This window comes from Phasianus colchicus, chromosome Z, assembly GCF_987193195.1.
Source record: "Phasianus colchicus chromosome Z, bPhaCol1.hap1.1, whole genome shotgun sequence".
Classification (NCBI taxonomy): domain Eukaryota; kingdom Metazoa; phylum Chordata; class Aves; order Galliformes; family Phasianidae; genus Phasianus; species Phasianus colchicus.
This window is the reverse complement of record NC_143476.1, coordinates 26,214,982-26,235,407: the sequence shown is the minus strand read 5'-3', so window position 1 is coordinate 26,235,407 and position 20,426 is coordinate 26,214,982. Positions and strand designations below refer to the sequence as shown.

General features: G+C 54.4%; 2 protein-coding genes across 4 annotated transcripts; both read left to right on the top strand.

Moving 5' to 3' along the window:
• Positions 1–737: 737 nt before the first annotated feature.
• Positions 738–10,845, top strand: LOC149912758 (maestro heat-like repeat-containing protein family member 7). Its single transcript, XM_090131176.1, has 22 exons — positions 738–1,515; positions 1,691–1,791; positions 1,985–2,110; positions 2,358–2,437; positions 2,770–2,881; positions 3,195–3,281; positions 3,446–3,535; positions 3,769–3,921; positions 4,094–4,245; positions 4,627–4,762; positions 5,620–5,771; positions 6,002–6,137; positions 6,995–7,146; positions 7,463–7,610; positions 7,714–7,851; positions 8,241–8,417; positions 8,995–9,150; positions 9,291–9,392; positions 9,508–9,610; positions 9,850–9,906; positions 10,193–10,458; positions 10,656–10,845. Exons 1-21 carry the CDS (start codon positions 1,401–1,403, stop codon positions 10,345–10,347), a joined length of 2,628 nt encoding a protein of 875 aa, XP_089987302.1. The 5' UTR covers positions 738–1,400; the 3' UTR covers positions 10,348–10,458; positions 10,656–10,845.
• Positions 10,830–20,426, top strand: LOC149912757 (maestro heat-like repeat-containing protein family member 7). Of its 3 annotated transcripts, none has more exons than XM_090131178.1 (21): positions 10,830–11,303; positions 11,796–12,471; positions 12,647–12,747; positions 12,941–13,066; positions 13,314–13,393; positions 13,726–13,837; positions 14,151–14,237; positions 14,402–14,491; positions 14,725–14,877; positions 15,050–15,201; positions 15,583–15,718; positions 16,576–16,727; positions 17,044–17,191; positions 17,295–17,432; positions 17,822–17,998; positions 18,576–18,731; positions 18,872–18,973; positions 19,089–19,191; positions 19,431–19,487; positions 19,774–20,039; positions 20,237–20,426. In XM_090131178.1, the coding sequence occupies exons 2-20, from the start codon at positions 12,357–12,359 to the stop codon at positions 19,926–19,928; spliced, it is 2,340 nt and encodes a 779-aa protein (XP_089987304.1). In that variant the 5' UTR covers positions 10,830–11,303; positions 11,796–12,356; the 3' UTR covers positions 19,929–20,039; positions 20,237–20,426. The 3 variants fall into 3 exon arrangements, with proteins under 3 accessions (XP_089987304.1, XP_089987305.1, XP_089987303.1); XM_090131179.1 differs by having other exon boundaries at positions 10,830–11,876; positions 11,970–12,471; XM_090131177.1 differs by having other exon boundaries at positions 10,830–12,471.

The following is a 20,426-nucleotide window of genomic DNA, read 5'->3' as shown; positions in this document are numbered from 1 at the left end:
AACGGTCTTGTGCTATGGTTTGGGATGCAGCCTTCAGAAAGGGGGAATGCTGACAGCAGACAGGAGGCGACTGACTAGAAGGGTTACAGATATTCTTGGGAGCAAGCTGGCTGGGCTGGTTAGCAGGACTTTAAACTAGATATGATGGGGGCGGGGGGTGTACTGGGTGACAGAGAAGCATGTGGGAATGTTGCTGCCTTGGAAGGCGGTAGTGGAAAACCCCAAACTTGTCCTGGATGTATTAGGGACAGCTCCTCCGAGAAGGCAGCGAGGCCAGTAGCTAAGCTGAAATGCCTCTATACCAATGTGTGCAGTATGGGAAATAAACAGAAGGAGCTAGAAAGCGTGGTGCAATTGGGAAAGTATGACCTAATTGCTATCACGGAAACATAGTGGGATGAATCCCATGCTTGGAATACCCTGATTGAGGACTACAGACTTTTCAGAAGAGAGGGATAAGGTAGGAGGGGTGGGGGAGTTGCTCTTTATGTTAGAAAGTGGATAGATTGTAAAAAGTGGTGTCTGAGGAAACGCATGATTAGGTGGAGGGCTTGTGGGTTAAAATCAAGAATTGGTCCTATAATATCTTCAGCAGTACATTTATACATCAGGCTCAGACTTTCACTTGCCTCGTCTGTTTTTTTAAAACGGTCTTGAGAAGGAAGAAAAAAAAAAGTAAAATTAATAATTTACGTGATGTCTCAATTGCTGAGTTAAAATTTTTTAACTAGTTTATTTTTGGAAACATAACAGCTTCTGCCTTCTTTAATTTCAGCTACTTCTGATAAACTGCAGGGAAGTGCCTTCTTGGGATGCAATGTTACCAATTATCTGAAAGTGTATTGTCATCTAATCAGAAATAAGGGCACAGGATTGTATCTTCTGTGTGAAACTCATTATTTACATTTTTATGATTCAGTAGTGAATGCCTAGGAACTCACAAGCCTGTGAGCTAAACAGCTGCTGAGCTGACGGCGAGTGTTTGTCTTCCTCCTCTGTCCTACTGTGCCTGTCTCTGGCCACACAAAAGCAAAAGCATGAAAGCCTGGGCAGCATGGCTGCTCTTGGGCCAACTTCCAAAGCTTTCTGGGTAAACATGCCCACGCGTCCCTCCTGCTGGGTGAATTTGGTCTATGCCATTTCAACCCCAGGGCCCTGAGCTAGCCACGCCTGGGCGGGGCAATGAGTCACAATTGGACCCCTTTGTGACCTGTCCCTGTGACACCCAGAGATAGCTGGACCTGACCTGGAGAACCTGCAGTGTCCGGCAGGACAGTGAGGTGACAGGGCAGCAGTGTGCGGGTCTGGCAAGGAGCCCCCGAGCGCAGCCCACATCGTTTCCTCAACCCCTGGCAGCCCCGTGTCTGCCCATTCCCCACCATCAGCCCTCATCCCACAGGATGGAGGAGAGACCCCCCAGCCGCCCGAGGGTGGCCTGGGCAGAGAGTGGGGCTCCCGAGGAGAGGCCTCCACCGGAGCCCTACGAGGTGACCGAGGTGCAGTCGCTGCATGGCGGTGAGTGAGGGTCCCCAGCAGGGTGGGCTGGGGTAGCAAGCGCCCTGTGTTCAGGCAGCCATGGGCAGACTGTGCCAGGCAAGCAGGCACAAGCCTGGAGAGGGCAGAGCTCCCTCCTCTGTTTGTGACTGTCTTCGATCCCTCTACAGCACTGCTCACTCTGCTTCTTCGTTAGATGCTGACAGCCTGTCTCTCTATGGAGAGGAGGAGAATGAAGAGACAGAGGAGAAGGAAGCCATAGATATCATAGAACACTTCCTCAGGAGTACAGAAAAGGTAACATCTCAGCTGTGCCTGCATCTCTGGATGGTCCCTGTGGCTCTGCCTTCAGGCTGCAGGAGGGCCACTGGCTGGACAGAGCTGCTGCCCTCCAGGCATCCCACACTGCTCCACACCCTGTAATGCTCCGGGGCTGCCGGACACAGCTCTCCCAGCTCACGCTCTCTCCTTGTCTCTCTGTGGTGGCCAGGAGGAGATGCTCAAGATGATGTTTCTGGAGAGCATCTGCAGCATCTGCAGAATCAGCAAAAAGAAGGGCTTGTGTGAGAGCCTGGCTATTTTCTGCCGTGAGAAGAACTTGGCAGAGAAAGTCAAGGTGAGGGGACAACATAAGGGGTTGTGGGAGAGGGCAGAGCTGTCCAGGGACTGGCAGCCTGTGAGGCAGGGGTGGGCAGGGGACTATGAGTGCTGCTGAGATCTCAGCAGTGGGATGCAGGGTGCCTTTGCGTTCTGGTGCTGGGCTGGAGGCACTGGGGCTCCTCCGGCACTTGCTGACCGGCCGCCAGGTCTGCTGGTGCTGGGTGCTGGTGACTGCTAGGTCTCATCCTGGTTGTACTCTACAGGAGCTGCTGGAAAATGAGCCCACGGACCAGCTGTGCACAGCAGTGCGGTACCAAGCCATGCTTGCAATCGCCGCCTTGAGGTACCAGCCCAGCCCCGGTTTTTCCCACACATCCCCAGGGCACAGTCCTGCTGGCTCTGATCTTAGCTGGGAAGCATCCCCACGTGGGCAGGGTAGCCCTCAGCTCTGCCCTGCTATGGGCTTCTGCAGAGGTTGGAGGAAGCCGTGAAGCTCCCTGCACAGTCTTGGCTCTTGTCCCAAAGCAGGAGGCATCAGGACTGTCCTCCAGCCCAGGCCAGTCCCGTGGAGGAGGTGCCTCTCAGCAGGGCTCCACATCCCTTCTAGGGAGCCTTGCCCAGGGGGGGACCAACATCAAAGCGCTGCTCCCAACATCAAGGTCTCTCTATTTCCAGTGAAATGCAGGCAATTTCGGAGGAAGAAATAATACCTCTTTCACACGTGTGCTTCAAAGCCATCTTCTGCCTTCCTCCAAAAGAGGACCTGAACATCTGCCTTTACAATCATGTACGTACTGGGTGATCTACTGTAGTGCCCGTGCCTCTGGATTTTTCACGTGCAGAGATTACTAAAGATCCTTGCAGTCAGGGTCTTGGCCTCGCTTCCCCCACTGTTTCTCTCCCACTCTTGCCGCGGGCCTGGCAATATGCAGCATTCACAGCCTGGTCTGCACACAGCAGCTTTGCTGCCATGGGGCCTCTCTCAGGCTGTGCGTCAATCTGCGGATGTCCTTCCTTGGTAGTCAAAGGGACTCACAGCAGTTTCCTCGCGGTGAGAGGGCCCTTGGAAAGACTTTCACAACCTGCTGCTCTCTTTACAGACCGTGTGTGCTATGGAGAAAATGCTGCAGGTTCTGCTGGTCAACCATCGTACCTCCAATGGAGAGGAGCTGCAGAACATCTTGGAGGTCTGTATTGTGGAGGCTGTAGAAGGCCTGAGAAGGGCTGGGCTCTAGTTCAGGGGGGAAGCCCGGACAGATGCTGTGATTCCAGCCGGGAGCTCAGCAGAGCTGCTTCTGCTGGAGGCGGCATCCGCAGCTCCCAGGCAAACCAGCAGCTCCTCTCCCCACAGGTGCTGCTGCCCTTCACCCGCTCCCAGACAAAAACTGTGCGTGAGAGGGCCATGGAGCAGATCTGGAAGCTTTATGGTTTCTGTCAGGAGGTAAGGAGCCAGGAACTTTCCAGCCAGGCTATCTCCTGTTCTCTGCATCCCAGAGCAGCCTGCAGCTCAGGGGTACATGCAAGACAAGCTTGGGCACAGCTGGGAGCCCTCAGCATGTTTCTGCCCTGAAGCAAGGGTCTTCATCCTTCCTTTTGCTCGGGCCTTCCCCCTCCAGACCACAGTCTCTCACTCAATTTGACATGTCCTCCCTCTCTTTTTCCTTTCTACTGTAGCCATTTGGAAAACACCTCCAACCTTCTCAGAGAACAGACATCGTCCTCATGGCCCTTGAAAAGACCACTGAAGACTGCGCTGTTGAGGACGATGAGTGGTCCGAAATTATACTGGATATGGTTCTGAGTCAGCCTAGCAGCTGGCTGATGGATGTAAGCAGTCCAAGGCTAGATTACCGTGCCCTGCCCTGCCCTCTGTAGATTATGTGCATCTGAAGGCACTTCAAGCCAGCAAAAGCAGTGGGAAGGGCAGTAATGTCTTTGGCAGCGGGACAAATGGCTGCAGTACAGTGGCAGCAGCAATCTCCCTGTGTCCTCTGAACAGGTGCCGGTGATTATGAGCTTCATCCACAGGCACATGAAAAGCAGCAGCACATCAGTTCAACAGACACTCTTCTCAGTGCTGGAAATACTGGCCTACCAGTTTCCCAGGGATGTGCTGATGAGTGTGTTGATCTACCTTCCACCGAATGACAGGTACCAGCCCTGACAGCCCCCGCGGTCTTCTTCCTGTGAAGTGCAGGGCTCAGAGATGCTTTGGCTGCCAGAGCCACGCAGAGCTGCAGGGCATCCTTGACGAGCTTCCACTGTGCTTTCCAGCGCTGGTGGGCCAGTCAGGGCTGCAGCAGCCAATACCGACCAAGGCAGCCCGGGGCTTCCATCACGCTCCTGCCTCGCCCCTCTGGGAAGGCCATCTCAGCCCTTCCTGCTTGCCCAGGCTGGGCCCCCAGGCCTCCAAAAGCACGAGGAGCAGCAGGGCCAAGGCTACAGCACAGCCTGTGGCCTACCAGGACTTCCTGAGCCATGGTGCTGTGGCTGAGGCAGCCCTGCTGACAGAGTATTGCTCTTCGTTTGCAGCACTCTGCGTATCTGGAAGAACATGATTTACTGCCCAAAGTCATCAGAGAACGTTTTAGATGTGCTGTGCACTGTGCTCATGGAGGAAGAAATCTGCGGGATTCCCACAGGAGACTTGGGCCTCCTTCGCCTGACTGTGAGTTACCAAACAATGCACCGTGCTTTCCTTCAGGGCTCTTTTTCACCAGTTCCCTGCTTCCCATGCCTTGCCGCCCAGAATGGGAAGCTGGGAAAGGGTAGGGGTAGAGTCGGGGTCATGGATGGGGGACCAGGGTGAGCCATTGCCTCTGTACAGCCTGAGGAGGCCGCAGGACCTGAGAGGAGAAGTGCCTGTGGCCACACACATCTGGTGCCAATTTTGTGCCAGCTCCTGCAGGTCAATTGCTTTTCAGAGGCATGAGAGCAAGAGGCTGTGGCTGCTCAGAGGGGCAGGAGAAGCGGGCCTTGTCCCTACCAGCTTCGTTATTCTTAGTGATGTGAGGACCCTGTACTGGGAACTTGCTCGGGTTCTGTGCAGCAGAGCATCCATCTGCTGCCAAGGCTTACTTTCAGACGCTCCATGGCTCCCTTTGCTGCCAGCACCAGGTATTCTGCCCAGGTGCCACAGCAGGGAGGTGGAGGCTAAGCAGGCAGCGTGTGCCCCAGAGGCACTGCTGAGGGCCAGCCCTGTTTCCTCCTTGTCCCAGTGCCTGGGGAGCTCTGCTTTGACCATTAAGGGTGGCAGGGGAATACTCTGAGGCACAGACAGCCCGTGATTGACACTTGTTGCATTCCTTTGCATGAACACACAACACATCTGTGCAGAGTATGCCTCTGAAGCACCTCCCTTTGCATCAGCCATGCTAGTGACATGGCCTGCTCTCCACAGCTCTTGGGCATCTGAAGCCATTTTAAGCCAGCACAGAACAATGGGAGGGGCAGAAGTATCATTGGCAGCAGGGCAACTGGCTGTAGTACAGTTGCGGCAATATCCTTCCTGTGTTCTCCCAACAGGTGCGCGAGATTCTTCAGTCCATTCATAGAAACCTGAAAAAAAAGCCTCAATCATTTCAGCAGACTCTCTTGTTACTGCTGGATTTGATGGCCAGCCACTTTCCTAGAAATGCGCTGACGGCTGTGTTGCTCCACCTTCCACTGAATGACAGGTATCTGCCCTGACAGTCCCGTGGTCTTCTTCCTGTGAAGAGCAGGGTTCAGAGATGCTTTGGCTGCCAGAGCCACACAAAGCTGCAGGACATCCCTGAGGAGCAGGCCTTTAATTCCACAGTGCTCTCCAGCACTGGTGGGCCAGTCAGGGCTGCAGCAGCCAACTTCCAAGCAAGACAGCCCAGGGCTCCCATCAGTCTCCTGATAGAGCATTGCTCTTCATTTGCAGCACTACTCTGGATATGTGGAAGAGTATGCTTTCCTCCACATGGTCATCAGACAGAGTCATAGAAGTGCTAGATGTTGTGCTCGAGATGGACCTGTGCGGGATACCTGCAGCAGAGTTGGACCTCCTTCGCCTGACTGTGAGTTACCAAACAATGCACCGTGCTTTCCTTCAGGGCTCTTTTTCACCAGTTCCCTGCTTCCCATGCCTTGCCGCCCAGAATGGGAAGCTGGGAAAGGGTAGGGGTAGAGTCGGGGTCATGGATGGGGGACCAGGGTGAGCCATTGCCTCTGTACAGCCTGAGGAGGCCGCAGGACCTGAGAGGAGAAGTGCCTGTGGCCACACACATCTGGTGCCAATTTTGTGCCAGCTCCTGCAGGTCAATTGCTTTTCAGAGGCATGAGAGCAAGAGGCTGTGGCTGCTCAGAGGGGCAGGAGAAGCGGGCCTTGTCCCTACCAGCTTCGTTATTCTTAGTGATGTGAGGACCCTGTACTGGGAACTTGCTCGGGTTCTGTGCAGCAGAGCATCCATCTGCTGCCAAGGCTTACTTTCAGACGCTCCATGGCTCCCTTTGCTGCCAGCACCAGGTATTCTGCCCAGGTGCCACAGCAGGGAGGTGGAGGCTAAGCAGGCAGCGTGTGCCCCAGAGGCACTGCTGAGGGCCAGCCCTGTTTCCTCCTTGTCCCAGTGCCTGGGGAGCTCTGCTTTGACCATTAAGGGTGGCAGGGGAATACTCTGAGGCACAGACAGCCCGTGATTGACACTTGTTGCATTCCTTTGCATGAACACACAACACATCTGTGCAGAGTATGCCTCTGAAGCACCTCCCTTTGCATCAGCCATGCTAGTGACATGGCCTGCTCTCCACAGCTCTTGGGCATCTGAAGCCATTTTAAGCCAGCACAGAACAATGGGAGGGGCAGAAGTATCATTGGCAGCGGGGCAACTGGCTGTAGTACAGTTGTGGCAATACTCTTCCTGTGTTCTCCCAACAGGTGCCCGAGATTCTTCAGTCCATCCATAGAAACCTGAAAAGAAGGCTTGCGTCACTTCAGCAGACTCTCTTCTCATTGCTGAATATGCTGACCAACCTTTTTCCCAGAGATGTGCTGACGGCTGTGTTGCTCCATCTTCCACAGAATGACAGGTATCTGCCCTGATAGCCCCGTGGTCTTCTTCCTGTGAAGAGCAGGGTTCAGAGATGCTCTGGCTGCCAGCGCCACGCAAAGCTGCAGGACATCCTGGAGGAACAGGCCCTCCATTCCACTGTGCTTTCCAGTGCTGGTGGACCAGTCAGGGCTGCAGCAGTCAACGCCAACCAAGGCAGTGCGGAGCCCCCATCCAGAGGACGCAGGATGGCAGGGCCAGGGCTGCAGCACAGCCTGTGGGCTACCTGGGCTGCCTGAGTCATGGCGCTGGGGCTGAGGCAGCCCTGCTGATAGAGCATTGCTCTTTATTTGCAGCACTACTCTGGACATCTGGAAGAGAGTGCTAGCTCCAACAGTGACTTCAGGAATGCACTTGCAAGAACTGTGCCGTGTTTTTCAGGACCAACAGCTGTGCGTGATCTTTAGCATCACCGCAGTGGATTTTGGCCTACTTTGCATGGCTGTGAGTTACTGGACAAGGCACCTTGCTCTCCTCCCACAGAAGCCAGAAGCTGCAGGGTGCAGGGGCAGGGTCCTGCTGGCTCTCACTGCTGTGTTGGTTTCAGGTGGTGTGCCCCACTGAAGAGATCCTGCAAGAGTTATGTAACCCAGACCTCTTCCAGATGTTTCTGAAGATTGAAAGCTTGCCACTACTCTGGCTGGTGCTCAGAGGCCTTGTGCTTCTGTCAGAGAGACCTGAGACGGTGAGCAGGCCCTAGTCAAATGAAAACACTATTGGCAGCCTGGTGCTGGGGCGGTGGGCAGTACTGTGACTTGACCTTGCCCGAGACTCAAGAGTGCGAATGATGGCCATGGTGGGGCCTGGTGGCTACCCGGGGAGCTTTCCAGATGGGTTATTTGGGGGCCTGTTGTAAAAGGGGGTGGGACACAGAGACCATGCTCTCCGACTTTCCTTCTCCTGTCTCCCTATGTCCGTATCAGTGTGCCCATGGCCACCACCTGCCCAGAGTCTAATGCTGCCATTCCTGTGGCAGCTGCCAGAGAGCAAGGCGTGTGCTCTGAAATCAGGGCTCTTAGGCCAGGGTGGCCATTGCTCTCTCTTGATGAAAAGGAAATTGTGTGTTTTGTACAGGCAAGAGAAATACAGGCCCTGCTGCCAGACATCATGGAGACCCTGCAGTTTGGCAATGCGCACGTCACTCTTAATGCGCTGACTATCTTCAAAAACATCATGAATCATCTGGGGAAGATGGAGGCGCGTCCCATTGCTCTGGAGCTGGCTGGCAAGCTCCTGTATCTATTTAATCATGTAAGTCTGCTGTGGAAGGCTGAGCTCTGCAGATGGGTGCTTGGCTGGAATGCGTTCTTCTCTCTTTGCTCTTCTGGGCTCTCATGGGATGTCTTCTGGGCTCTGCAGCCCAGCAGGCCTCATCCCTGGCAGCTTGGTTGTTGTTGGCGATGCGAGGCCCCTGTGTTGTGGCCCAGTCCGACCACTGTGCAAAGCACCTGCTGCCAAGGGTTAGTGTCAGACTCTCCAGTTGCCCTTATACTACCAACACCGGGCATTCTCCCCAGGTGCCATAACAAAGAGGTGAAGGCTAAGCAGGCAGCGTGTGCCCTGGAGACAATGCCAAGGGGCATCCTTGTCTCCTCCTTGGCCAATGCTTGCCAAGCTCTTCTTTGTCGTGGTAGGGTAGCTGGGGGAGCACTCTGAGGCACAGGCACTGCGTGCTGGAACCCTGTTGCATTGATTTTCATGAATTCACAGCCTGTTCATGCAGAACGTGACTCTGAAGCATCTTGCTTTGCATCAGCCGCACCTGCTCTTGTGCTCACCATGGGCAACAAGAGAGAGTTGCTGAGGTTCTCCTGTACTCCTCCCTCAGGTGTCAGGTGAAGTACGAGAGTCTTCCATCCTCCTCTTCAAAGATGTGATAGAGGCTGTGGTGTGGTGGCAAAAGGGAGAAATGAAGAAGAAAGTACGCAGGGGCCTGCTTCCTTTGTTCTTTCGGAGCAGTGATGAGATCTCGAGTGTTGCACAGGTATGAATTTCAGACCTGGCCATTATAGAGGCAAGAGTGTGCTGACACCTCAAGGGCAGTCTGGGGTTGAGGGCAGCAAGTGTTGCAGCTCCTGGGGTCTGTTTCTGTGGTGCCATCTCCCAGCATCTGTTGCTCTGTAGGCTGCCAGGGAAGCCCTTACCGCTTGTGCAAGGTTCCTGAAGTGGCAGGAGCTCGAGCATCAGGCCGAGAAGAGGGATGTGCTGGGGATCACGGAGTGCTTGGTAAGGACAACTCCACAACCCCTGCCCCTTTGTTGAGGGAAGGAACACTGGTGGGGGGTCCGCAGCTGCAGCTGGGAAGGCTCTGCAAGCCCCATGCCTTTGTGTTCTTGTACAGGTACAGCAGAGAAGGGAGAGGGTGGCTAAAAACCTACAGCAGAGCCTGCTGTACCTGAAGGATCCTCAGGCTGCTATGCGACAAAATGCTCTCTTGTTCATTGGTGAGCCCAACCCCTGGGTCCCTCTTTGAGCCCTGCCCTGACAGCAAGGCACAGCCCTGCAGCCCCCAGGTACACTCTGCCCATGCCAGTAGTCCCGATGGGTGCCTCACTCAGGTCCTGCCTCAGGCACCGTCACTGCCTGGGGTGCAGGGCCAGAAGCAGGTGGGCTGGCTGGACTGCAGTCTGTGCTCCTGGGAGCGTGTTGAGGAGTGGGGATCTGATGGGAGCTCTCTACCTAGGCTTTGTGTGGAGCTACTGGAACCCAAGTGAGGGAAAGCGGAATAAAATCTACAATGGTGAGTGAGAACAGCGCTATGTGTGCTGGGGCTGGGGGCAGGGTCACAGCCTAAGTAGTGTGCAGCTGTGTCTTGGCCTGCTGCACACAAGGAAATGTTGCAGGGGCAGAGGAACATTGTTGGGGCAGATGGAGCAATCCTGAGCAGTAGCTTCCAGCTGAACCCTTAGTTTCACGTGCTTCTCCTGGCCTGGAAAAGTGATGGGGCTGGCATGGTCTGAAGGGGATTCTGGCGGTTCTCTGCGGGTTGGTGGGTTTCACCCCTGTTTTGTTTCCTTCTGTTGCAGTCCTCCATTTTTTGGAACATGACAGTCATCCATTAGTCCGTCATCAGGCAACATTGACAATCCAGATTCTGAGAAAACCACAGCGGGAGAAAAAGAAAGGATGGCGCAGGCTTCTAGAACTGTGTTGCTGGCCCTGCCGTATTCTTTCATCATAAGTCTGACTGACTAGAACTTCAATTACAAAAGCCGTTCCTGTTGTTGTCCTCCTGTCCTGTACCTGAAGGATTCTCAGGCTTCTGTGTGACAAGAGACTCTCTTGTTCATTGGTGAGCCCAACCCCTGGGTCCCTCTTTGAACCCTGCCCTGGCAGCAAGGCACAGCCCTGCAGCCCCCAGGTACACTCTGCTCATCCTGGCCTGGAAAAGTGATGGGTGCGGCTGGGGCTGGCATGGTCTGAAGTAGATGCTGGCGGGTCACTGCAGGTTGCTGGGTTTCACCCCTGGTTTGTTTCCTTCTGTTGCAGTCCTCCATTCTTTGGAACATGACAGTCATCCGCTAGTCCATTCTCCGGCAACACTGACAATCCAGATTCTGGGACGTTCACAGCAGCAGAGAAAATCAGGATGGGCTAGGCTTGTAGAACTGTGTTGCTGGCTCTGCAGTTCCCTATTTCATCATAAGTATGATTAATTAAAACTTCAATTACCAAGCTGTTCCCTTAGTGTCCTCCTGTGTTGAGCTTATGTGCAGGGTTTATGTAGCAGTGGACTGTATCTGGAACCACCATGAGGAGAGCCTGGGAGAAGAGCCTTCCCAAGCCAGCTCCAAATGGGAACTGTGGGAGGAGCCCACAAAGGAGCAGCTGGAGCAGGGCTGAAGGAGGCTGCATCCCATGAGAAGAACCATGGTGGTGTAGGCTGTTTCCCTGAGGTTCGTGGTGTCAAGAATAGATGGAAATCAGAGGACTGGTCTAATGCAAGAGTGCATCCTCAGCACGTTTGGTGGCCTTACTCCATGGGGAGTGCAATACTCCATGAGAAGTGCTACTGATTCTCTGGAGGGGTGATAGGCCTTTCATGGGGATACAGATCCATTGGAGGGCTGGACGATCAACAACAGCATGCAGTTCCACTAAAGAAAATAAAAAAAGTCTTTAAACTGGCATACACTCGTAAGTACCCCAAGGCTTATCTTCAAGGTCTATCAAGGGCACTATTCCCTCTGTGTACAAAGTAAGACTTGCTTCATGGTCTGCTCATTTTGCTGGGCCTTCGACAGATATGAAGTAAGAAAGTAATTGTTTTCCTAACTTCTTGCAAAGATGAAGTGCAGAGATGAAGCAAAGCTCCTGTTTGCTCAGTAGTGCTGTGTGCCTGGGCATGAGTTTGCCATGTGGAACAAGGCAAATGGGTTTTTATTTCAAGGGGAAAAAAACATCTCTTCTTATACCTTGGAGACCCTGAAATTCAGAGTGAAAGATCTTTGATTTTGGGTTTGCATTTCAAAATGGGACAGAATGATTCTCCGAATCTTCTCTGCTGACATTTAACTCGTACAGTGATCATAACATGAATAATGACAATGCCACAAAAATGCAGCAGAAACTCTCTTCTCCCTCAAGGTATGGGGAGAAGAGAGTCACCAGAGGAAATTTCTCGTACAGACTGAATTGGAACTGTGGTGGGAGGGTCCCTGCACACAAGAACAGAGGAAGGAGGGACTGAGTTAGAACGCTACAGCACTGGTAAAGGAGTACAAAGCAGGAGATGCTAGAGAACAAGGAATTGTAGATGGCACAATCCACCCACGTGACAAACACTCAGGCATTTACACACAGATGGCATTTGCTTGGCCATAAAGTATAAAGAGGATAAAGTTGCTCTGGCTGTAGCTGTGACTGCCAGAGCAAAGAAGACTGCCATCAGAAGTATATGGAGCTTCACAATGTACCAAACAAGCAAACACAGGACACGCTGCATTGGATGGGCAACATTTTGATGAATTCTCCTTTCCAGGTGGTAACAGAAGTCCTTGCTCTATGTCTTTGTGCTATAGTCCTTCCTACCACTCATCCTGATTTGTTCTTAGTGCACCACTCTGTAAAATCATTTGTTCTGTTTGGCACTCCTCCTATCTGCGCCCCCGAGCGCAGCCCACATCGTTTCCTCAACCCCTGGCAGCCCCGTGTCTGCCCATTCCCCACCATCAGCCCTCATCCCACAGGATGGAGGAGAGACCCCCCAGCCGCCCGAGGGTGGCCTGGGCAGAGAGTGGGGCTCCCGAGGAGAGGCCTCCACCGGAGCCCTACGAGGTGACCGAGGTGCAGTCGCTGCATGGCGGTGAGTGAGGGTTCCCAGCAGGGTGGGCTGGGGTAGCAAGCGCCCTGTGTTCAGGCAGCCATGGGCAGACTGTGCCAGGCAAGCAGGCACAAGCCTGGAGAGGGCAGAGCTCCCTCCTCTGTTTGTGACTGCCTTCGATCCCTCTACAGCACTGCTCACTCTGCTTCTTCGTTAGATGCTGACAGCCTGTCTCTCTATGGAGAGGAGGAGAATGAAGAGACAGAGGAGAAGGAAGCCATAGATATCATAGAACACTTCCTCAGGAGTACAGAAAAGGTAACATCTCAGCTGTGCCTGCATCTCTGGATGGTCCCTGTGGCTCTGCCTTCAGGCTGCAGGAGGGCCACTGGCTGGACAGAGCTGCTGCCCTCCAGGCATCCCACACTGCTCCACACCCTGTAATGCTCCGGGGCTGCCGGACACAGCTCTCCCAGCTCACGCTCTCTCCTTGTCTCTCTGTGGTGGCCAGGAGGAGATGCTCAAGATGATGTTTCTGGAGAGCATCTGCAGCATCTGCAGAATCAGCAAAAAGAAGGGCTTGTGTGAGAGCCTGGCTATTTTCTGCCGTGAGAAGAACTTGGCAGAGAAAGTCAAGGTGAGGGGACAACATAAGGGGTTGTGGGAGAGGGCAGAGCTGTCCAGGGACTGGCAGCCTGTGAGGCAGGGGTGGGCAGGGGACTATGAGTGCTGCTGAGATCTCAGCAGTGGGATGCAGGGTGCCTTTGCGTTCTGGTGCTGGGCTGGAGGCACTGGGGCTCCTCCGGCACTTGCTGACCGGCCGCCAAGTCTGCTGGTGCTGGGTGCTGGTGACTGCTAGGTCTCATCCTGGTTGTACTCTACAGGAGCTGCTGGAAAATGAGCCCACGGACCAGCTGTGCACAGCAGTGCGGTACCAAGCCATGCTTGCAATCGCCGCCTTGAGGTACCAGCCCAGCCCCGGTTTTTCCCACACATCCCCAGGGCACAGTCCTGCTGGCTCTGATCTTAGCTGGGAAGCATCCCCACGTGGGCAGGGTAGCCCTCAGCTCTGCCCTGCTATGGGCTTCTGCAGAGGTTGGAGGAAGCCGTGAAGCTCCCTGCACAGTCTTGGCTCTTGTCCCAAAGCAGGAGGCATCAGGACTGCCCTCCAGCCCAGGCCAGTCCCGTGGAGGAGGTGCCTCTCAGCAGGGCTCCACATCCCTTCTAGGGAGCCTTGCCCAGGGGGGGACCAACATCAAAGCGCTGCTCCCAACATCAAGGTCTCTCTATTTCCAGTGAAATGCAGGCAATTTCGGAGGAAGAAATAATACCTCTTTCACACGTGTGCTTCAAAGCCATCTTCTGCCTTCCTCCAAAAGAGGACCTGAACATCTGCCTTTACAATCATGTACGTACTGGGTGATCTACTGTAGTGCCCGTGCCTCTGGATTTTTCACGTGCAGAGATTACTAAAGATCCTTGCAGTCAGGGTCTTGGCCTCGCTTCCCCCACTGTTTCTCTCCCACTCTTGCCGCGGGCCTGGCAACATGCAGCATTCACAGCCTGGTCTGCACACAGCAGCTTTGCTGCCATGGGGCCTCTCTCAGGCTGTGCGTCAATCTGCGGATGTCCTTCCTTGGTAGTCAAAGGGACTCACAGCAGTTTCCTCGCGGTGAGAGGGCCCTTGGAAAGACTTTCACAACCTGCTGCTCTCTTTACAGACCGTGTGTGCTATGGAGAAAATGCTGCAGGTTCTGCTGGTCAACCATCGTACCTCCAATGGAGAGGAGCTGCAGAACATCTTGGAGGTCTGTATTGTGGAGGCTGTAGAAGGCCTGAGAAGGGCTGGGCTCTAGTTCAGGGGGGAAGCCCGGACAGATGCTGTGATTCCAGCCGGGAGCTCAGCAGAGCTGCTTCTGCTGGAGGCGGCATCCGCAGCTCCCAGGCAAACCAGCAGCTCCTCTCCCCACAGGTGCTGCTGCCCTTCACCCGCTCCCAGACAAAAACTGTGCGTGAGAGGGCCATGGAGCAGATCTGGAAGCTTTATGGTTTCTGTCAGGAGGTAAGGAGCCAGGAACTTTCCAGCCAGGCTATCTCCTGTTCTCTGCATCCCAGAGCAGCCTGCAGCTCAGGGGTACATGCAAGACAAGCTTGGGCACAGCTGGGAGCCCTCAGCATGTTTCTGCCCTGAAGCAAGGGTCTTCATCCTTCCTTTTGCTCGGGCCTTCCCCCTCCAGACCACAGTCTCTCACTCAATTTGACATGTCCTCCCTCTCTTTTTCCTTTCTACTGTAGCCATTTGGAAAACACCTCCAACCTTCTCAGAGAACAGACATCGTCCTCATGGCCCTTGAAAAGACCACTGAAGACTGCGCTGTTGAGGACGATGAGTGGTCCGAAATTATACTGGATATGGTTCTGAGTCAGCCTAGCAGCTGGCTGATGGATGTAAGCAGTCCAAGGCTAGATTACCGTGCCCTGCCCTGCCCTCTGTAGATTATGTGCATCTGAAGGCACTTCAAGCCAGCAAAAGCAGTGGGAAGGGCAGTAATGTCTTTGGCAGCGGGACAAATGGCTGCAGTACAGTGGCAGCAGCAATCTCCCTGTGTCCTCTGAACAGGTGCCGGTGATTATGAGCTTCATCCACAGGCACATGAAAAGCAGCAGCACATCAGTTCAACAGACACTCTTCTCAGTGCTGGAAATACTGGCCTACCAGTTTCCCAGGGATGTGCTGATGAGTGTGTTGATCTACCTTCCACCGAATGACAGGTACCAGCCCTGACAGCCCCCGCGGTCTTCTTCCTGTGAAGTGCAGGGCTCAGAGATGCTTTGGCTGCCAGAGCCACGCAGAGCTGCAGGGCATCCTTGACGAGCTTCCACTGTGCTTTCCAGCGCTGGTGGGCCAGTCAGGGCTGCAGCAGCCAATACCGACCAAGGCAGCCCGGGGCTTCCATCACGCTCCTGCCTCGCCCCTCTGGGAAGGCCATCTCAGCCCTTCCTGCTTGCCCAGGCTGGGCCCCCAGGCCTCCAAAAGCACGAGGAGCAGCAGGGCCAAGGCTACAGCACAGCCTGTGGCCTACCAGGACTTCCTGAGCCATGGTGCTGTGGCTGAGGCAGCCCTGCTGACAGAGTATTGCTCTTCGTTTGCAGCACTCTGCGTATCTGGAAGAACATGATTTACTGCCCAAAGTCATCAGAGAACGTTTTAGATGTGCTGTGCACTGTGCTCATGGAGGAAGAAATCTGCGGGATTCCCACAGGAGACTTGGGCCTCCTTCGCCTGACTGTGAGTTACCAAACAATGCACCGTGCTTTCCTTCAGGGCTCTTTTTCACCAGTTCCCTGCTTCCCATGCCTTGCCGCCCAGAATGGGAAGCTGGGAAAGGGTAGGGGTAGAGTCGGGGTCATGGATGGGGGACCAGGGTGAGCCATTGCCTCTGTACAGCCTGAGGAGGCCGCAGGACCTGAGAGGAGAAGTGCCTGTGGCCACACACATCTGGTGCCAATTTTGTGCCAGCTCCTGCAGGTCAATTGCTTTTCAGAGGCATGAGAGCAAGAGGCTGTGGCTGCTCAGAGGGGCAGGAGAAGCGGGCCTTGTCCCTACCAGCTTCGTTATTCTTAGTGATGTGAGGACCCTGTACTGGGAACTTGCTCGGGTTCTGTGCAGCAGAGCATCCATCTGCTGCCAAGGGTTACTTTCAGACGCTCCATGGCTCCCTTTGCTGCCAGCACCAGGTATTCTGCCCAGGTGCCACAGCAGGGAGGTGGAGGCTAAGCAGGCAGCGTGTGCCCCAGAGGCACTGCTGAGGGCCAGCCCTGTTTCCTCCTTGTCCCAGTGCCTGGGGAGCTCTGCTTTGACCATTAAGGGTGGCAGGGGAATACTCTGAGGCACAGACAGCCCGTGATTGACACTTGTTGCATTCCTTTGCATGAACACACAACACATCTGTGCAGAGTATGCCTCTGAAGCACCTCCCTTTGCATCAGCCATGCTAGTGACATGGCCTGCTCTCCACAGCTCTTGGGCATCTGAAGCCATTTTAAGCCAGCACAGAACAATGGGAGGGGCAGAAGTATCATTGGCAGCGGGGCAACTGGCTGTAGTACAGTTGTGGCAATACTCTTCCTGTGTTCTCCCAACAGGTGCCCGAGATTCTTCAGTCCATCCATAGAAACCTGAAAAGAAGGCTTGCGTCACTTCAGCAGACTCTCTTCTCATTGCTGAATATGCTGACCAACCTTTTTCCCAGAGATGTGCTGACGGCTGTGTTGCTCCATCTTCCACAGAATGACAGGTATCTGCCCTGATAGCCCCATGGTCTTCTTCCTGTGAAGAGCAGGGTTCAGAGATGCTCTGGCTGCCAGCGCCACGCAAAGCTGCAGGACATCCTGGAGGAACAGGCCCTCCATTCCACTGTGCTTTCCAGTGCTGGTGGACCAGTCAGGGCTGCAGCAGTCAACGCCAACCAAGGCAGTGCGGAGCCCCCATCCAGAGGACGCAGGATGGCAGGGCCAGGGCTGCAGCACAGCCTGTGGGCTACCTGGGCTGCCTGAGTCATGGCGCTGGGGCTGAGGCAGCCCTGCTGATAGAGCATTGCTCTTTATTTGCAGCACTACTCTGGACATCTGGAAGAGAGTGCTAGCTCCAACAGTGACTTCAGGAATGCACTTGCAAGAACTGTGCCGTGTTTTTCAGGACCAACAGCTGTGCATGATCTTTAGCATCACCGCAGTGGATTTTGGCCTACTTTGCATGGCTGTGAGTTACTGGACAAGGCACCTTGCTCTCCTCCCACAGAAGCCAGAAGCTGCAGGGTGCAGGGGCTGGGTCCTGCTGGTTCTCACTGCTGTGTTGGTTTCAGGTGATGTGCCCCACTGAAGAGATCCTGCAAGAGTTATGTAACCCAGACCTCTTCCAGATGTTTCTGAAGATTGAAAGCTTGCCACTACTCTGGCTGGTGCTCAGAGGCCTTGTGCTTCTGTCAGAGAGACCTGAGACGGTGAGCAGGCCCTAGTCAAATGAAAACACTATTGGCAGCCTGGTGCTGGGGCGGTGGGCAGTACTGTGACTTGACCTTGCCCGAGACTCAAGAGTGCGAATGATGGCCATGGTGGGGCCTGGTGGCTACCCGGGGAGCTTTCCAGATGGGTTATTTGGGGGCCTGTTGTAAAAGGGGGTGGGACACAGAGACCATGCTCTCCGACTTTCCTTCTCCTGTCTCCCTATGTCCGTATCAGTGTGCCCATGGCCACCACCTGCCCAGAGTCTAATGCTGCCATTCCTGTGGCAGCTGCCAGAGAGCAAGGCGTGTGCTCTGAAATCAGGGCTCTTAGGCCAGGGTGGCCATTGCTCTCTCTTGATGAAAAGGAAATTGTGTGTTTTGTACAGGCAAGAGAAATACAGGCCCTGCTGCCAGACATCATGGAGACCCTGCAGTTTGGCAATGCGCACGTCACTCTTAATGCGCTGACTATCTTCAAAAACATCATGAATCATCTGGGGAAGATGGAGGCGCGTCCCATTGCTCTGGAGCTGGCTGGCAAGCTCCTGTATCTATTTAATCATGTAAGTCTGCTGTGGAAGGCTGAGCTCTGCAGATGGGTGCTTGGCTGGAATGCGTTCTTCTCTCTTTGCTCTTCTGGGCTCTCATGGGATGTCTTCTGGGCTCTGCAGCCCAGCAGGCCTCATCCCTGGCAGCTTGGTTGTTGTTGGCGATGCGAGGCCCCTGTGTTGTGGCCCAGTCCGACCACTGTGCAAAGCACCTGCTGCCAAGGGTTAGTGTCAGACTCTCCAGTTGCCCTTATACTACCAACACCGGGCATTCTCCCCAGGTGCCATAACAAAGAGGTGAAGGCTAAGCAGGCAGCGTGTGCCCTGGAGACAATGCCAAGGGGCATCCTTGTCTCCTCCTTGGCCAATGCTTGCCAAGCTCTTCTTTGTCGTGGTAGGGTAGCTGGGGGAGCACTCTGAGGCACAGGCACTGCGTGCTGGAACCCTGTTGCATTGATTTTCATGAATTCACAGCCTGTTCATGCAGAACGTGACTCTGAAGCATCTTGCTTTGCATCAGCCGCACCTGCTCTTGTGCTCACCATGGGCAACAAGAGAGAGTTGCTGAGGTTCTCCTGTACTCCTCCCTCAGGTGTCAGGTGAAGTACGAGAGTCTTCCATCCTCCTCTTCAAAGATGTGATAGAGGCTGTGGTGTGGTGGCAAAAGGGAGAAATGAAGAAGAAAGTACGCAGGGGCCTGCTTCCTTTGTTCTTTCGGAGCAGTGATGAGATCTCGAGTGTTGCACAGGTATGAATTTCAGACCTGGCCATTATAGAGGCAAGAGTGTGCTGACACCTCAAGGGCAGTCTGGGGTTGAGGGCAGCAAGTGTTGCAGCTCCTGGGGTCTGTTTCTGTGGTGCCATCTCCCAGCATCTGTTGCTCTGTAGGCTGCCAGGGAAGCCCTTACCGCTTGTGCAAGGTTCCTGAAGTGGCAGGAGCTCGAGCATCAGGCCGAGAAGAGGGATGTGCTGGGGATCACGGAGTGCTTGGTAAGGACAACTCCACAACCCCTGCCCCTTTGTTGAGGGAAGGAACACTGGTGGGGGGTCCGCAGCTGCAGCTGGGAAGGCTCTGCAAGCCCCATGCCTTTGTGTTCTTGTACAGGTACAGCAGAGAAGGGAGAGGGTGGCTAAAAACCTACAGCAGAGCCTGCTGTACCTGAAGGATCCTCAGGCTGCTATGCGACAAAATGCTCTCTTGTTCATTGGTGAGCCCAACCCCTGGGTCCCTCTTTGAGCCCTGCCCTGGCAGCAAGGCACAGCCCTGCAGCCCCCAGGTACACTCTGCCCATGCCAGTAGTCCCGATGGGTGCCTCACTCAGGTCCTCCCTCAGGCACCGTCACTGCCTGGGGTGCAGGGCCAGAAGCAGGTGGGCTGGCTGGACTGCAGTCTGTGCTCCTGGGAGCGTGTTGAGGAGTGGGGATCTGATGGGAGCTCTCTATCTAGGCTTTGTGTGGAGCTACTGGAACCCAAGTGAGGGAAAGCGGAATAAAATCTACAATGGTGAGTGAGAACAGTGCTATGTGTGCTGGGGCTGGGGGCAGGGTCACAGCCTAAGTAGTGTGCAGCTGTGTCTTGGCCTGCTGCACACAAGGAAATGTTGCAGGGGCAGAGGAACATTGTTGGGGCAGATGGAGCAATCCTGAGCAGTAGCTTCCAGCTGAACCCTTAGTTTCACGTGCTTCTCCTGGCCTGGAAAAGTGATGGGGCTGGCATGGTCTGAAGGGGATTCTGGCGGTTCTCTGCGGGTTGGTGGGTTTCACCCCTGTTTTGTTTCCTTCTGTTGCAGTCCTCCATTTTTTGGAACATGACAGTCATCCATTAGTCCGTCATCAGGCAACATTGACAATCCAGATTCTGAGAAAACCACAGCGGGAGAAAAAGAAAGGATGGCGCAGGCTTCTAGAACTGTGTTGCTGGCCCTGCCCTATTCTTTCATCATAAGTCTGACTGACTAGAACTTCAATTACAAAAGCCGTTCCTGTTGTTGTCCTCCTGTCCTGTACCTGAAGGATTCTCAGGCTTCTGTGTGACAAGAGACTCTCTTGTTCATTGGTGAGCCCAACCCCTGGGTCCCTCTTTGAGCCCTGCCCTGGCAGCAAGGCACAGCCCTGCAGCCCCCAGGTACACTCTGCTCATCCTGGCCTGGAAAAGTGATGGGTGCGGCTGGGGCTGGCATGGTCTGAAGTAGATGCTGGCGGGTCACTGCAGGTTGCTGGGTTTCACCCCTGGTTTGTTTCCTTCTGTTGCAGTCCTCCATTCTTTGGAACATGACAGTCATCCGCTAGTCCATTCTCCGGCAACACTGACAATCCAGATTCTGGGACGTTCACAGCAGCAGAGAAAATCAGGATGGGCTAGGCTTGTAGAACTGTGTTGCTGGCTCTGCAGTTCCCTATTTCATCATAAGTATGATTAATTAAAACTTCAATTACCAAGCTG